The following is an 18,383-nucleotide window of genomic DNA, read 5'->3' as shown; positions in this document are numbered from 1 at the left end:
GATGCTTTTGCACACTTTTGCATTGCATGGACTACACACAACATTAAAAAAATGTTATTGTAAAAAAAATAATTATAAGTTCTTAGTTGTAGTCAAACCAGTAGCATAGAGTGTCTATGTGACTGTTGGCAGGAATGGATCCCAACTTAAATGGTAAGAAGATTCTGCTGCTTGAAGCCGGTAACAAGAAGGAGATGGACAAGGTCCCAAAGATGTACAGCACCAGAGTCAGCTCCATCAGTCCAGGTTCTGCCACCCTCCTCAGCGGTACAGTCACACAAAACATGACCAACAATCACTCTTATAGTTCAACCACTGGAAACACTCTTCTTATTTATTTATTGTTAACCTGGACACAGGTATTGGAGTGTGGGACCACATCACGAAGATGAGGTGCAAACCATACAAAAAGATGCAGGTATGTTGATGTGCTCAGTTGTTCTTTACTTTTGCCAAGGAACATATTTTGTAACTTGTGTTTTTTTTGTGTGTGTATTTGATTGTGAGCAGGGGTGGTGGCCAAGTGGTTAGTTCTCTTGGTTTCAGTGCATAAGGTTCCCGGTTCAAACACCACCCCTGTCTCCATGCAATTTGGAGTTGCGTCAGAAAGGGCAGCCGGTGTAAAACTTGTGCCAATTTAGAATACAGATCCATGTTCGATCTGCTGTGGCGACCCCGAGTGAAAGCAGGAGGATTACGCAAATCAACCGATTCTCATGAAACTTGGTGGAGGGGTGGGTAAAAAATCATGGGAGACACCATTAAATTACTTTGTGGATCCAGATCAAGGGCCAAATCAAACATCATTAGTGATCAAATGTTGAGAATATCATCAAGGTAATTGAACTGGATCTATTCTGGTTCACAGAACAGCAACCATCTGTGTGGGGCAGCCTTGCACACTGTGCATAGCTGATCCCTTTACGTCTCAGATGTTCAGTAGTGTGCGGGTGGTCCTGATTAGTACTTGGCTGGGAGACTGCTTTGGAGCACATTTCTCCAAGTACAGCTGGAGAGGTATCATGAAGGGTATCCAGCATAAAACCTGTGCCAAATCCCAATGTGGCTTGCCACCAGATCTGCTGTGAGGACTTCAAGCACGTGGGGGGCAGGCAAAAACAACAAAAAAAACAGATCAACAATCAGAAACACATGTTGGCATTCAAATGTAGGTCATGATCAGGATCAGAGAGGAGTGTTTGGGATCCCATGATTGTCAGTTAGATTCGACAAGCTCATCAGGAGAATTGGCGCTGTCCTGGGGGTTGAGCTGGAGCTCGTGGTGGAGGTGTCAGAGAGGAGGATGCTGAGGAAGCTGCTTAGCATCCTGGACAACACGTCCCACCCCCTGCATGCCACACTGACGTCAGAGTACCCTCAGCAATAGACTAAAACCACCGAGGTGCACCACAGAATGCCACAGGAGATCTTTCCTACCTGAGGCAATCAGACTGTATAATTCCTCCCCCTTCTGCAGGAGGAATAGATAATGAGCAGAGCTGCAAAGTTATTTAGACTAAATTAGTTGTACTTATTGTAAAAAAAAAACACATCAACAACAAAAACATTGTTTACTGTTTCTGTACTCTGGTGAAATAATTTCCTTTGGGAAAAATAAAGTTGATCTTATCTTATCTTAATGATCCAGAGCTTTTGGTCAAAATATATTTTTGGATCAGGGTGCTCCACCAGCGTGACTAAAGATTAGAATTTTGTTTGTGACTGAAATTAAAGACGACTTTCTTTGTCGAGTTACCAACACCTCAGGATCCCCCAGGAAGAATTATAGGACTTGGCCAAGGATAGGGAAGTTTGGGTTGAGCTGCTGGGACTACTGCCTCTGTGACCTTGGACCCAGATAACTGTCAGAAAATGAATGAATGAGCAGAGGTGGTTACTATTGTATTGCTAAGTCAGAAGTTCAGCAAGACAGAAAGATCCAAAATAACCGTAACTTACTGTGAGCAGCTTCAGATCTTTGTCATGTGTGTTTGTTTGCTTTCTACCTGACCTGTACAAGTGTACTGTGCGTAATTCTTTCATCCATAAAACTTTTTCAACCTTGCCGGCATGCAGTTTGCAAACAGAAAAATATGAAACGTTCTACTCATCATCCAAGTGCAGCCTCATATAATCAAATGTAGAGCACACAGTTGCTCCCAAGTAGCAAAGTCTGGCTTCATGTCACATTTGATTAATTCGTTCCTTTATAATATATGATTTTCTTAGTGAGCGTGTAAAATTTCCAAAGAACACAAGATACATTAAAAAAAAAAAATAAAAATATATATATATATATATATATATATATATATATATATATATATATATATATATATAAAAGAATTGACAGTATTGTCTTTCAGGCCAAAGGTTTATTTATTAGAGCTGTGTGTGCTATGAAACCATTTTGATGTTTTGAAATTGGTATTCAGCCTCCGTGGCTTGTAATTTTGAAGATTCGTGAGAAAATGCAAAAACAACGACAACAAAAAAGATTAGGAGAGCAGTAGTTTGCTGCAAAGTGAACCTTTGCGAGCTTTACGGCTGCGGGTGCAGACTGGGCCCCTAAGATGTGGTCTGACGGTACCAAACACTCAACCACAGGGTTTCTCTCTGTGCCAAGATGTCCTCGTGCACAGTGATTGTGGCGCTGTACCTTCACTCTGCTTGGTTTCTTGTAGGTTACGGTCGTATCATTTTGGCCACTTCTGTTGTAAAGAATCTGCTGTAAGCCGGCTCAGAATAAAATCTTTCCAAGTGATAATATAGAACACAACGCTAAAGTACCTGCGTACTATGAGCATAAAAATAGGAAACGCAACATATAGTCATGTTTCAATTTCATGTTGCATATCTACGAATGCATGGAAAGTCTGAAGCACAACAACTGGGTTGAACTTTATTTGGCATTTAGAATATTAAGGTGGACATGATGTTCAGCCAACCAAAAACAAGGTCAGCTACCTTCAACATCCTGCAAGTTCATTATCCTGAGATTACACCATGTAAATGTAATAATCAACAATGAAAGAGTGTGTAGAAAGAATGTGACCTTTTAACCACTTAAAATAGGTCAAGGTTAGCCATCTTTGAACTTGTTCAAGGTCTGTGTCCCAAGAATGCGTCCTGTGAATTTGAAAATGCTGCACACAGACGGACGGATGGACGAAAAGGCTTCGAAATACCCAATGGCCATATTTTGGCCTTGGGTAAAAATGCACTTTAAAGTTGTGCAGCCTTTGGAGGTTTCAAGAGTTAAGTCATAAAAAGAATTTTCTATGGCGCCTGTACAATTTTATACCTTAGCATTTAAATAAGGGGTTGATAACATGATATTGCCAATATGTCTGTAAAAAAATTAATAATTTCTGCCCCTGAAGGGAAGAATTTCAAGCGATCAGATGTCATGACTTACATTTGGTAGCGATGTCAGATCACGTGGGGGCTTCTCCCCACATGTGTGAGGGACGCTGAGAAGCACACAGCAACAGCCAATCAGAGTAAAGAGTGGCAGTGATTTACAAGACACCTTTCTGGTGTTAGCATGCTCATCTCGAGAGTGTATCAGGTCAAAGGTAATCTGAAAACCTCATGCATGTGCACATGCGTGTCCTCCTGCAAGTCTCACCATGGAACTCACCCCAAATAAATATTTTCTCTTCGTTAAAATGAGCTGTGATTTTGCAACATATTACAAAAATTAACGTACATTAAAATTTTTGGCTTTCAGTAGAAACTAAATTTTGTCATTTTAGTGAAATATGAAAGGCAGCACAGCTTTAATCAGTTAAAACAGAAGGACTTGTCAGTCACAGTTGCACCATTTTTGCAGTGGTGAAGGTAACATTTTAATCAGCGGGTTAGCTTGTCAGCTAAATTTATGAAAAATGTTAGCGGACCATGTTTATTGCATTTAATTCTGATAACAAAACTGTTTGTAAACCTGAAAATCCTACATTTGTTCCTGTTGGAGTTTATACACGAATCCTTCTTCTTTGTCTTTCGGCTGTTCCCGTTAGGGGTCGCCACAGCAGATCAATCGTTTCCATCTCACCCTGTCCTCTGTATCTTCCTCTGTCACACCAACCACCTGCATGTCCTCTCTCAGCACATCCATAAACCTCCTCTTTGGTCTCCCTCTTCTCCTCCTGCCTGGTGGCTCCATCCTCAATCTCGCCTCTCTGACTTTGTCTCCAAATCGTCCCATCTGAGCTGTCCCTCTGATATGTTCATTCCTAATCTTGTCCATTCTTGTCACTCCCAAAGAGAATCTCAACATCTTCAGTTCTGCCACCTCCAGCTCTGCCTCCTGTCTTTTTGTTAGTGCCACTGTCTCTAAACCATACAACATAGCTGGTCTCACTACTGTTTTGTAAACTTTCTTCTTCACTCTTGCTGATATTCTTCGGTCACAAATCCCTCCTGCCACCTTTCTCCACCCACTCCACCCTGCCTGCACTCTCTTCTTCACCTCTCTACCACACTCTCCATTACTTTGAACAGTTGACCCCAAATATTTAAACTCATCTACTTTCACCACTTCTACTCCTTGTAACTGCACTATTCCACTGGGCTCCCTCTCATTCACACACATGTACTCAGTCTTGCTTCTACTGACTTTCATTCCCCTTCTCTCCAAAGCATATCTCCACTTCTCCAGACTAGACTCAACTTGCTCTCTACTCTCACTACAGATCACAATGTCATCTGCAAACATCATAGTCCATGGGGACTCCTGTCTGATCTCATCTGTCAACCTGTCCATCACCACTGCAAACAAGAAAGGACTCAGAGCTGATCCTTGGTGTAATCCCACCTCCACCTTGAATGAGTCTGTCATTCCGACTGCGCATCTCACCGCTGTCACACTATTCTTGTACATGTCCTGCACTACCCTAACATACTTCTCTGCCACTCCAGACGTCCTCATACAATGCCACAACTCTTCTCTTGGCACCCTATCATAAGCTTTTTCTAAGTCCACAAACACACAGTGTAACTCTTTCTGTCCTTCTCTGTACTTTTCCAACAGTATTCTCAGAGCAAACTCAAGCTCTTTCTCGGCATGAAACCATATTGCTGCTCACAGATCTTCACCTGTTTTCTAAGCCTAGCTTCTACTACTCTTTCCCATAACTTCATGCTGTGGCTGATCAGCTTTATGCCTCTGTAGTTACTGCAGCTCTGCACATCACCCTTGTTCTTGAAAATAGGAACCAGCACACTTTGTCTCCACTCCTCAGGCATCCTCTCACTTTCCAAGATTTTATTAAACAATCTGGTTAGAAACTCTACTGCCATCTCTCCTAGACATTTCCATGCCTCCATTGGAATGTCATCTGGACCAACTGCCTTTCCACTCTTCATCCTCTTCATAGCAGCCCTCACTTCTTCCTTGCTAATCTCTTTTACTTCCTGATTTACTCTCACCACATCATCCAGCCTTTTCTCTCACTCATTTTCTTTATTCATCAACTCTTCAAAATATTCCCTCCACCTTCTCAGCACACACTCCTCCCTTGTCAGCACATTACCATGTGCATCTTTTACCACCCTAACCTGCTGCACATCCTTTCCAGCTCTGTCCCTTTGTCTGGCCAATCGGTACAAGTCCTTTTCTCCTTCCTTACTATTCATCTTCTTGTACAGCTCGCAATATGCCTTTTCCTTTGCTTTTGCCACTTCTCTTCTCGCCTTACGCCGCATCTCCTTGTACTCCTGTCTACTTTCTTCATCTCTCTGACTATCCCAAAACTTTATTGCCAACCTCTTTCTCCTTATGCTTTCCTGGACCTCTTCATTCCACCACCAAGTCTCCTTGTCTTCCTTCCACTGTCCAGATGTCATACCCAATACTGCCCTAGCTGTCTCCCTCACCACATCTGCAGTACTTTTCCAGTTGTCCAAAATTGCTTCCCCTCCAACTAGTGCTTCTCTCACCTGCTCGCTAAATTTCACACAACAGTCTTCCTCCTTCAGCTTCCACCATCTGATCCTTTGTTGAGCTCTCACTCTCTTCTTCTTCTTTACATCTAAAGTCATCTTACAATCAACCATCCTGTGCTGTCTAGTGACACTCTCTCCTGCTACCACCTTACAGTCTGTGATTTCTTTTAGCTTGCATCTCCTATAAAGAATGTAGTCCACCTGTGTGCACCTTCCTCCACTCTTATTTGTTACCCTGTGCTCCTCCCTTTTCTTAAAGTAGGTATTCACCACAGCCATTTCCATCCTTTTTGCAAAATCAACTACCATCTGTCCTTCCCCATTCCTATCCTTGATACCATATCTACCCATTACTTCCTCATCACCTCTGTTCCCTTCACCAACATGCCCATTGAAGTCTGCTCCTATCACCACTCTTTCATGCTTGGGCACACTCTCCACCACCTCATCTAACACACTCCAGAAATCTTCTTTCTCCTTCATCTCACAACCTACCTGTGGGGAATATGCACTGATGATATTCATCATCACCCCTTCAATTTCCAACTTCACACTCATCACCCTGTCAGACACTCGCTTAACCTCCAACACACTTTTAACATACTCTTCCTTTAAAATGACCCCAACACCATTTCTCTTCCTGTCCTCACCATGGTACAACAACTTGTACCCACCGCCGATGCTCCTGCTCTTACTTCCCTTCCACTTGGTCTCTTGCACACACAATATGTCTACCTTTCTCCTCTCCATCATATCAGCCAGCTCTCTCCCTTTACCAGTCATACTACCAACTTTCAAAGTCCCCACTCTCATTTCCACCCTTCTAGTTTTCTTCTTCTCCCGCTGTTCGTGGCAACGTTTTCCTCCTCTTCTTCATCGTCTTCGCCCAGCAGTAGCCCAATTTCCACCGGCACCCTGTTGGGCAATAGCACCGGTGGCGGACGTTGTTAACCCGGGCTGCGACCGATCCGGTATGGGAATTCGATTCTGAGTCTGCATAGTTGGGTTGGCTTGTTTTATGCCGGATGCCCTTCCTGACGCAACCCTCCTCATTTATCCGGGCTTGTGACCGGCACTCAGAATGTACTGGCTGCACACCTCATGTGGCTGAGTTAGTTTATACACGAATCCAGTAAGCAAAATCGACACATCGCGCAAAGGCAACGAGCATCACTTCAAGAGCAGCAGGTGGTCAAGCCGGAGTTAATGCATTAATGAAATTATTACATTTATTTTGTATGTGCATTTTTATTTCTTGGAATTTCTCATTATCTGAATAAAATGTCTGTTTAATATAAAATAATTAATTTCATCCATTCAATTTTTTTTTTTTTTTTTTTTTTTTTTTTTTTGTCGCTTATTTGGCTCCAGGTCACAGTGGCAGTACACCAAGCAGCTCATCCTATACTTCCCTATCATCACCAAGTCCTGTAACTCTTCCCGGGGGCTCCTGTGGTGTTCCCAAGCCACCTTAGAAATAGAATTTTTCTAGCTTTCCCCTGGTCTTCCCCTGTTGGATGTGCCTGGAAGACCTCCCTTCACATGCTGAACATTTTGTGAACTTTAATATTTGCGCTCCAACATATTAAAAATTGACTCTTTCTTCTGTTTTTCAGGGTTTTAGAGCCAAAAAAAATGATATAACAATCGTTAGCAGTTATTGGTCGCTTCAGCTTGATGTTTTAGTGGTTTATCAGTTTAACATGATCACAGCTAACATTTCAGTTAGCAGATTAGCAAATATCAAAGCTAACTTTTAGGTTAGCCCTGCCCACTTCTGCATTTTTTAGGTGCATACTGTAGGTGCAAGAAAGTGTATTTTTTAAATCTTGCAGTGTGAGCAGTAATTCATTCGTCCCTAAGCCATATCATTTTGCTGTGCATTAAACAAAACCAAAACAATTTTTGGGCTGGTCTCAGTAAATCTTTCTTCCCAACCACTTATCACATGTTGCAAACCCACTGCCATTAGTGGTTTTCTCTCACATACATCCCCCCTACTTTATGGCAAGTTAGGAAAAAAAAAAAAGCAGAGCAGCAGCATATTACTGCAGAATGAGGGGTTATGTCACCATAGTTACAACCTAGGAGAGGATTAACCTTGTACAAACACTTTTCACCCCTCATGTTTAACTCTGATGGCATTGCCAGGATTGAAATTACAGACGCCTAAAACTATATCTCATTCTGCCGCTTCCAGTTGTGGATAAATATTGACTCACTCTGTAATGTTCGCAAACATGTCATTTATTATTTGTGTTTCCAAGAAAATGTTTGCAAAAAGAAAAGGGAGGGGCGGAGGGGGTCCACTTCACAAAGTGCCGCTGCATCCTCCACCTCGGCGAGCCGCTTTAAGATGAATTGGGCCGTTCCGGGGGCAGCGGGGTGCTGGCGACCCTCATCGCTTTGGGTTTGATGCATGCAGGCGCTGCCAGCGTCTGACCGCTTTGATGTGTTCAGCTGATTGAAGCGGCACCGCTCTGCCCGGCCTATAAATAAGATGAGGGGCCGCGTTTAAAGAAAGACTCGTAAACCGCAGGTGTAACGGGCCTCTCATTTAGGTTTGGGACGCCTGCTCAGACGCCCTGATCACGTTCGATAAGGAGAACCTGCAGGATGAGATGGCATACATCGTGGAGAATGACGTCATCGTGGCCGCACTCACTAAACAGCTCGACAGCCTCTCGGGTAAGCAGCTGCACACCATTTACAGATCAACCCAGAATGGTAGCAGTGCCCTCGCGAAAACCTTTTGATTCGTGTTCCATGTGTTTAATGGACTCCGGGTCTGGCAGCTAATTCCGCCACATTTACTCCATCCTGTCCCCTGGTTTTGTTTGTTGTACTTTCTCCCGCTGGCTGGTTTTAAAGTCGATTTAAGCTCTTGGACCCGTGCGTGTTTTCCCCCTGTCATTTCAATCAAACGCCACATTTTGAACACTGCAGAGCTGCGGCACCCTCCAAGGACACGTAACGTGGTCCAGTGACCGGTTTAAAACTGCCATGTGCTCCCACCTCTAAAGAGCTGACAGCATATAATGCCGCATTGTTTTTGACATTAGACCAACTTTTGTGAGGTTCGCAAATAAAACTTAGCTCTGCCATGCCCTTGACAGTTAAACTGGTATATTTATAAACGGTTTTCAGCATTTTGCACCAAACTGGGGATGTGTGGTTACTGCACGTTTTGCTTCATGTGTCCCGTTTTGCCCTGTCTTCTTTTTTTTTTTTTTTTTTTTGCTTTTCTGTCCTCATTTTAGCGGGTGGTGTCATTAAGATGCAGCACACGCTCCTCAGCAGCTGCTTTCAATGTAACTCTGCTCTCCGATCACTGGAAGCCATCAGATATTTGACGTTCAGTAACCAGCAGCCGTTCTGTGGACAGGCCCGGCTCCAAATCAGTACAAGCAGGATTCAGAATTCTTTCATGTTTGGGATGACCGGCTGCTGATATTTTTAGGAAAAGGAGAGTTTTAGTGCAGAAGCAACCAAGCTGGCCACAAGCACACCAAAGTGTGGTGTGGTGTGCTTGTAGATAAACGCTATTAGACAGTGTAATGTGGTGCGCCAAACCCATTAAGAAGGTCGTCAAATATGCGCTACCGTGAGCCAGTGAGGAAAACCAGTCATGTTTATGAGGTGGTTTATAGATATGCCATGGCTTAGGTATCAGCCAAACCAGCTTCTAGCTTCTTCTTTTTTTCTTTTTTTTTGTGAAAAAGTAGCTGTGATGCTCCATAGACTGATCCCTGTTTAAGGCTGGTAATTTCCATGCAAGTTTCCAGCTACACACTGCAATTAAAAACAATCAGTCTCATACAACCAATTATTTTTGTAATCACCTAATCTATCTTTTTTTTTTCAGTTAATCTAAATTTGTATTTTTTTTTTACTTGTAAATTATATAAAGTGTCAAAAAATTTAAAAAAGCCACCAGTTAATCATAACAATGAATTATGCCAGTAACCTTTTAATCTTGCATTCAAATATTTTACCATAAAGAGTATTTATTTTACAAGTTTCAAAAAATTGCATCCTCTAAAGGATATAAAGTGTCAAAAATTAAAAAGGAATTCATGAAAAAAAAACAATTTTTTTGTTATTATTATTATTATTAATCATTTTTTTGTTTGGCTGATTATCCTTTGGTTAATTTACCGGTAAATTAACCATTAATTCAACCAGTAACTTTAAACCCTGCCTTCAAATATTTGTCCTAAAAAGTATTTATTTTGCAACTTAGTGTTAAAAATGAAAAGGCAGTCATTAAAAAAAATCTAACAATTTTTTGTTATTGTTATTATTATTGTTATTATTATATCTATTGATATTTTTAAAAAAAATAGATGATTATCCTTTGGTTCATTTAATTTGGTTTATTTTAACCTTGCATTCAAATATTTTTTTCATGAAAGTATTAATTTTACAAGTTAAAAAAAATGCAACCTATAACGGAGCTAAAGTGCCAAAAATTTAAAAAACATTCATTAAAAGGAAGAAAATGTTGCACACACAATGTTGCTAACATATTTCTTAGGGCTGCAACTTTTTCATTATCAATTAATGTGTTGATTATTTTCTGGATGAATGCATTTTTTGTTTGATCCATAAAATATTAGAAAATTGTGAAAATTATTGATCAGCATTTGGCAAAACCTAAGACGACACAGTCAAATGTGTTTGTCCAAAACTCAAAAATGTTCACATTTAAGAAGCTGAAATCAAAGAATTTGGACATTTATCATTCATCATGTTAAAAAAGACGACACAAAATGATTAATCAGTTACAGAAATTGTTGCGATTGTTAATTGAATAATCAATTAAAAATCAATTAAATGTCGCAGGTCAACTTGCAACACAGACGTATTGTTTTCTCACTGGATAATATCAATTCAGATGTGTTGTTGATCCATTGAGCACTCCAGTGAGTGCAGTCGACGTTTGATTCAAGAACAAATAAATAAATAAAACAAATAGGTCTTTGTCACCACCTTGTAGCTTTTGATATACGGTCGTGATTTCACCTAAGTTTCAAGTAACTAAAGTTGCATTAAAGTTTTGCCTTGAAAAACCAACTGAAGGAGCAAAGAGCTGAAACTGTTCTGTTGTTCAAAAAATTATTTTGGAGTTTTTTTTTTTTCATTCTGGTCATCAGTTTATATGTCCTCTTTGTCCATCAGACAATGTGCACGTTAAGTACAGGTCCAAGATCGTGAAGTATACGTGGCCCATGATCCATCAGGTGGTAGACTCCATACCTTGGGTCCAGGTCACCTTAGCGAATGGCGAAACTCTTCAGGCCAAGCTACTGGTGAGTTTGATACCATGAGAAGACCATAAATGTCGTCCCTGCTGTTGTTCTCTGGTTTTTATCTCCCTCGCTTTCTCAGATTGGTGCCGATGGACCAAACTCGATGGTGAGGCAGGAATTGGGGATACATACAGTCAAGTGGGATTATGACCAAGCGGCTGTGGTGGCCGTGCTGCATCTATCCGAGGTATCACATTTTAAACATTACACTGAATTTACTCTGCTGTAGTGACTCTCTCTCTGAAGCCCTGTTGTCTGTTACTCAGTGAGTTGACTGCATTTTCGCTATGTTAGTAATCTCATTGTCACAGAGAACAATGCAGGAAAGGTTCCACTCAACACCAACTTTGTAACATCTTGTTTTTACATGCTATATATAAATTCTTAAAATCTGTCCCGACAGCCCACAGAAAACAGTGTCGCATGGCAGAGGTTCCTCCCAACTGGACCCATTGCGATGTTACCGGTGATGTTTCTGTATTATTTACTACAATAGCGTGAAAATATCTGTGTCACGAAACTGTTAACTGAATCGGCCTGCCTGTGCGTTTCAGCTGTCAGACACTCTGAGCTCTCTGGTGTGGTCGACCAACCATCACCTGGCGAAGGAGCTGCTAGAGCTGGATGAGGAGAGTTTTGTGGATGCCGTCAACTCAGCCTTCGTAAGTCTTACCCTGTATTAAACTGTTAGTGAGCTGATACTGTGTTTAATGTCACATTCCATAGGTATTAAAGGCACTGCGCTGCGGTGGTTTGAATCATATTTGTCTAATAGATTACAATTTGTTCATGTAAATGGGGAATCTTCTTCACAGACTAAAGTTAATTATGGAGTTCCACAAGGTTCTGTGCTAGGACCAATTTATTCACTTTATACATGCTTCCCTTAGGCAGTATTATTAGATGGTATTGCTTAAATTTTCATTGTTACGCAGATGATACCCAGCTTTATCTATCCATGAAGCCAGAGGACACACACCAATTAGCTAAACTGCAGGATTGTCTTACAGACATAAAGACATGGATGACCTCTAATTTCCTGCTTTTAAACTCAGATAAAACTGAAGTTATTGTACTTGGCCCCACAAATCTTAGAAACATGGTGTCTAACCAGATCCTTACTCTGGATGGCATTACCCTGACCTCTAGTAATACTGTGAGAAATCTTGGAGTCATTTTTGATCAGGATATGTCATTCAAAGCGCATATTAAACAAATATGTAGGACTGCTTTTTTGCATTTATGCAATATCTCTAAAATCAGAAAGGTCTTGTCTCAGAGTGATGCTGAAAAACTAATTCATGCATTTATTTCCTCTAGGCTGGACTATTGTAATTCATTATTATCAGGTTGTCCTAAAAGTTCCCTAAAAAGCCTTCAGTTAATTCAAAATGCTGCAGCTAGAGTACTGACGGGGACTAGAAGGAGAGAGCATATCTCACCCATATTGGCCTCTCTTCATTGGCTTCCTGTTAATTCTAGAATAGAATTTAAAATTCATCTTCTTACTTATAAGGTTTTGAATAATCAGGTCCCTTCTTATCTTAGGGACCTCATAGTACCATATCACCCCAATAGAGCGCTTCGCTCTCAGACTGCAGGCTTACTTGTAGTTCCTAGGGTTTGTAAGAGTAGAATGGGAGGCAGAGCCTTCAGCTTTCAGGCTCCTCTCCTGTGGAACCAGCTCCCAATTCAGATCAGGGAGACAGACACCCTCTCTACTTTTAAGATTAGGCTTAAAACTTTCCTTTTTGCTAAAGCTTATAGTTAGGGCTGGATCAGGTGACCCTGAACCATCCCTTAGTTATGCTGCTATAGATGTAGACTGCCTGGGAGTTCCCATGATGCACTGTTTCTTTCTCTTTTTGCTCTGTATGCACCACTCTGCATTTAATCATTAGTGATCGATTTCTGCTCCCCTCCACAGCATGTCTTTTTCCTGGTTCTCTCCCTCAGCCCCAACCAGTCCCAGCAGAAGACTGCCCCTCCCTGAGCCTGGTTCTGCTGGAGGTTTCTTCCTGTTAAAAGGGAGTTTTTCCTTCCCACTGTCGCGAAGTGCTTGCTCACAGGGGGTCGTTTTGACCGTTGGGGTTTTACATAATTATTGTATGGCTTTGCCTTACAATATAAAGCGCCTTGGGGCAACTGTTTGTTGTGATTTGGCGCTATATAAAAAAATTGATTGATTGATTGATTGATTCCAAAATAATCACCTACCGTTTAAAAGTGTGGAATTGGAATTGAATATGTATGTTTTTTTTTCTAAAAGAAAGTCCATATGTTTTTTTTTTTTTTAAATGATTGGTTAAAATGGCTATACTACATGACTATTTACGGTGCGTCCAAAAAGTATTCACAGCGCCTCATTTTTTTTCCCACATTTTGTTATGTTACAGTCTTATTCCAAAATGGATGAAATTAATTTTTACCCTTAAAATTCTACTCACAGAACCCCATAATGACATGATTTTTTTATTTTTTTATTTTTTATTTTTTTGCAAATTTATTAAAAATAAAAAAAAACTAAACAATCACACGCATGTAAGTATTCACACCCTTTGCTCAAAACTTTGTTGATCCTCCTTAGGCAGCAATTACAGCCTCAGGTCTTCCTGAATATGATGCCACAATCTTGGTGCACCTATCTTTGGACAGTTTTGTCCATTCCTCTTTCACCTCTCGAGCTCCATCAGGTTGGATGGGGAGTGTTGTGTACAGACATTTTCAGATCTATCCAAGATGTTCAATCAGGTTCAGGTCTGGGCTCTGGTTGGCCACTCAAGGACATTCAGAGCTGTCCTGAAGCCCAACATGACCCAACTGACACAACTAAACTTGCCATGGCAAGTTCATAATCCACTTACATAGGGGTCCCAAGTTTGGCCCATTTTGTTTGATCATTCATCTGATGACCTTGACCTTTGCCAAAATGGACACTTTAGGGCAGTGGTGTCCAAACTATTCCAGAAAGGGCTGAGCAGGTGCAGGTTTTTCTTGCAGCGACTGACTTCAGCAGGTGATTTCACTGATTAACATGCTTTTTAGCAGGTGGGATGAGTTCATCGTTGAAATCACCTCCTGGAGTCAATGGCTGCAAAGAAAACCTGCAACCTCTCGGCCCGTTCTGGAATAGTTTGGACACCACTGCTTTATGGCAATTCTGGGTTGTACCTTCATCCACGTAACAGTTTTGCTAGAAATTGACATTAGGATGTGGGGTTAGAAGGGGAACAAACAAATGGAGAGACATTAACTTAAGTGTGTCCCCAATGATTAATCTTTGGCTAATTTGACCTTTACTGAGCAATTCAAGAACCCACATACATACTGTATATATAGCAAACAGGTTTAGCGCAAATCAGAGCTAAAATCCAAATTTGGACCTTGGACACCAGTGATCTTGACCCCAATCATTGGTCTCAAATGATTGATGCCAGTGAGATTTTGATCTTTGTCCCTAATGACCTTGAACCTAATAACCCATTTCTGTCTGCCACAGCCAGGTGATACGTGGGCATCCTCTTGGCCTTCTCCAGCCACTTTGTTCCTCAACACTGAGGCACCCCTTGCAGAGAAACACACCACATGACCAAAATGTTGTAGCTGATGTTCCCTCATAATGAAAGTGACAATCGTCATCCGAGTCCCCCGATGTAACAGTTTGACTCAAACTCATTCCAACAGTACCAAAGAATCCTTCAAAGAGACAGAGTACCAAAGATGTCCAGTCAAGTGAGGACAGTCAAATTTTGACCCTTGACATCAATGTCCTTGACCTTTGACACCCCATGAGAAAATAAAAACCTTTAAGGCTAATTCCAGCGTCAACGTTCATCCACATACCAAGTTTAGTGGAAATCAGCCAGTTGTCCTGGGAGGAGTATTGGAACAAAAAACAACCAGACAAACAATCAAATTCTAGTATGATTTTAAATAAAGATGTAGCAGCGATAGTGTGGCATATCCAAACATTTGAACAATAGTATGTGTGGTGTGAGTCCTACGTGGACAGACACGTCCTGACTTTCTCACGTGTCGAGCTGTTTTCGTGGCTCAAACAAAACAAAATTGTCATTGTTTTGCTCAAACTCTACACAATGCTAATATTTTACTGAGGGCATGATATACCTAACCACATTTATGTTTGGAGAAACTCCTTTTTCCCAAGCTGCCTATTTTTACTGGTCCCGCTGATGGACGGGGTCACCACGGTTGAGTCACGTTTGGTTTCAGGCCTGGTTTGCTAATTAAGCCTGTGGTCACCCAATGTCGACCATTACTGCATGGAATGTTTTTCAAACAGAGCTAATTCAACTGCAAAGCCTGGCCGGCATCTTCTTTTAATTAGCTCAGCTCCCAAATCCCTGCCAAACCATTTAGTTCGGGAGGAGGGGAGCACGTTTGCTGGCCTGGAATTCAGCTTTGCTCCTATGTCAGCTAATTTTTTTGTCCGTGTCTCTTTTCTCTTTGTCGTTCTCTGTCTTCTCTGCTCCATCTTCCTGCTGGCTTGGGTTGCTGCAACAGTGGAGTAATGAGAACCATTCAGAGTTCATGGAGAAGGCCGGGGTGCTGTTCCACAGCACCATGTCTGTCCTCATGCCGTCTGCAGGTTCGCCTCGACAGCTCCCCCCGAGCGTAGCCAAGATTGGCCCAAAGAGCCGGGTCATGTTCCCGCTGGGCATGGGTCATGCATCAGAGTACATCAGACACAGAGTGGCACTGATTGGGTAAGATGCGACTGTACAACCTTGCCGCTGATCCACATGAACCGTTGAGTCTGGATGATTTCAACCCCACTGATTCATTTCAGGATGTAACCAGCGATAGACGTCAAAAATAGTCTAAAGCAAAATATCCGAAATACAAGATTGTCACAAATATGTGCAGACTCTGGTTAGTGATGGGAGACAAATAAATAACATTTTTGGTTTATTTGTTTGTTTGAAACAGAACAAAAATCTGAGTGATTTTTCTTCATGCAAACATTCATCATAATGGAACAAAACCTGTGTTGTTCTTTGGGTTCAGTATCAGTTTTCCATGTATCACATGGGGTTTGTTATGTGCCATAAAACACAGACTCACTCTAAAATTTCAGGATGCATTTTGGCCAAGGTGCTGTAGCTTTAACCGCCTATTGATTTGAGGAGTCAGGAGGTCAGAAGTCAAAGTTATAGGTTTTCACACCTATAATTTGCCTGTAAGATGAATAACTTGTTACCAAACTTGACATATGTTGCATCGTTCAACTCTTAAGAGTCCAGGTCTTTTGAGTCTCAGAGGTCAAAGTCTTATTTTGGTGGGGGGGGGGGCATCTTCTTTCCAAGTGCCGTGTTTGTATGTTTCCATCATCATCTTTGTCTGCTCTGTAGAATACAGATTAACCCCAAATTTTCAGTATGTGTTTTGACCAAGAAGCGTTAAAGCCTGTTGATCTGGGGGTTGGGAGGTCAAAGGTGAAGATGAAAGATTTAGTTTGTCTCAGAAGGTCAGAGGTCAAGGCCACCAGAACTTGTTTTAATATGAATAAAAATTGCTCCATGAGCTAGAGTATTTACTGTGAGAAGTAATGCTTTTACTTTTATTACCTAGTTTTGTTTTGTTTTTTTACTGGTACTACAGACACGCAGAGCCAGTTATAATTACGGTTGACTAGAGGGTGATATTTCTTGATTTGGTTTTTTACTTCACAGTAATGACTCTAATGTGACACTGTACATAAAGTAGCAAGTGTGTGTGTGTGTGTGTGTGTGTTGAATGTTCTCGGTAAGAAACGTGTTTACTTTTGCAGGGATGCGGCGCATCGTGTTCATCCTCTGGCAGGTCAGGGAGCCAATCTGGGCTTTGGGGATGTGGCTTGCCTCACACAGCTCCTGAGCCAGGCGGTGTTTAACGGGAAGGACCTGGGTCAGTGAGAACTCTAAACAGTCAAGCGGTACCAGGAACAGAACAGTGGTTTCTCCTAAGCTCTTTTCCATCACCCTAACTCAGACGCACACCATACATCTGAATTATAAAAAGCGTCGGTTATTCCTGCAGAATTAATTTGATGGTTTTGTGTTCATCCTGCCAAGAAGTAGATGTGCACCAAGTTGTTTTTCATAAAAATGAAGATCTGGTTATTTGATTCCCCCTCTTGTCGTAAACGGTCTGCTTTGAAGCCAAACGGCGTGACACAGAAAACATATTTAAACCGGAAGGAATCTGGTCTTGGGTTCTAATCCCAGTCTTGTTTGGTTCATGCAGGAGCGATGCAGCATCTGTTAGAGTATGAAACTGAACGCCAGCGATGCAATCTACCCATGATGGCAGCCATCGACTTCATGAAGCGCCTTTATTCCACGAGCGCCTCTCCTGTGGTCCTCCTACGCACCTTCGGCCTGCAGGCGACCAACATGATGCCTGTTCTAAAAGTAAGTCTCCCTTACATTCTTAGCTTCTTCTAAACATATCCTCTTGCACATCTCTCCGCACCACCGCCTCCCTGCAGCTTTCCTCAAGATATCAACCACCTGTCATGCCTAAGCTCCACCCCTACCTTCGCCGTAATTCCGCCTTGCTACCACCATCTTTTCTGATTACATGGAGCTTTACTTCAGTTGCGTCTATAATTTTCAGGGTTCTGAACCTACTACTATGGCATCTAAGTTTAGCTCCAAATTTAGTGTTACCAAAAGTGTGTGGGTGGGGTGCAGGGCTGGCCCAGAGGCAGCGGACGGCGGTGTTGGCTTATGTTTTCACACCCCTTTTATTACCGACCACTCATGCGAAATAACTTTATTCCCTACTAAGTGATTCAGACCAACACAAGTGCTTGTAAAGGCATTTCACTACAGAGGCACAAAAGTTATACGTGACATTTTTTCCATATTAAACGTCGAGTTTGTTGGTTTAAAAGGTCTTGTATAGAGGGCTGCAGTGTCGCACGCTCCTTACAAGCTTTTAGTCAGCAAAGTCCAGTGCCTAATGAGTTTTTGAGTCAGCCTCTTTCACTTTTTCCTCTGCAGGAGCAGATCATGGCATTTGCAAGCAAGTGATACATTTTGTCATCAAGTTGACCATTGATGGATCTCTGGAGCCCGTAAGATGTAAATTCTGTGGAATCACCTCATGCACAAAACA

At 41.7% G+C, this 18,383-nt stretch overlaps 1 protein-coding gene across 1 annotated transcript in view; it reads left to right on the top strand.

Annotated features, from left to right (window-relative positions):
- The window catches only part of coq6 (coenzyme Q6 monooxygenase), a 20,315-nt gene extending 1,932 nt beyond the window's left edge, over positions 1–18,383 (top strand). Inside the window, exons 2-12 of the mRNA XM_034195169.1 lie at positions 133–267; positions 360–418; positions 8,511–8,637; positions 11,131–11,261; positions 11,341–11,448; positions 11,665–11,727; positions 11,816–11,923; positions 15,786–15,988; positions 17,053–17,168; positions 17,508–17,674; positions 18,269–18,383. Coding sequence (XP_034051060.1) covers positions 133–267; positions 360–418; positions 8,511–8,637; positions 11,131–11,261; positions 11,341–11,448; positions 11,665–11,727; positions 11,816–11,923; positions 15,786–15,988; positions 17,053–17,168; positions 17,508–17,674; positions 18,269–18,298 — 1,247 coding nt within the window. The 3' untranslated portion in view covers positions 18,299–18,383. The remainder of the gene's footprint in view (positions 1–132; positions 268–359; positions 419–8,510; positions 8,638–11,130; positions 11,262–11,340; positions 11,449–11,664; positions 11,728–11,815; positions 11,924–15,785; positions 15,989–17,052; positions 17,169–17,507; positions 17,675–18,268) is intronic.

This window comes from Thalassophryne amazonica, chromosome 19 (assembly GCF_902500255.1).
Source record: "Thalassophryne amazonica chromosome 19, fThaAma1.1, whole genome shotgun sequence".
NCBI classification, from domain to species: Eukaryota; Metazoa; Chordata; class Actinopteri; order Batrachoidiformes; family Batrachoididae; genus Thalassophryne; species Thalassophryne amazonica.
This window is presented reverse-complemented; position numbering and strand designations above follow the sequence as displayed.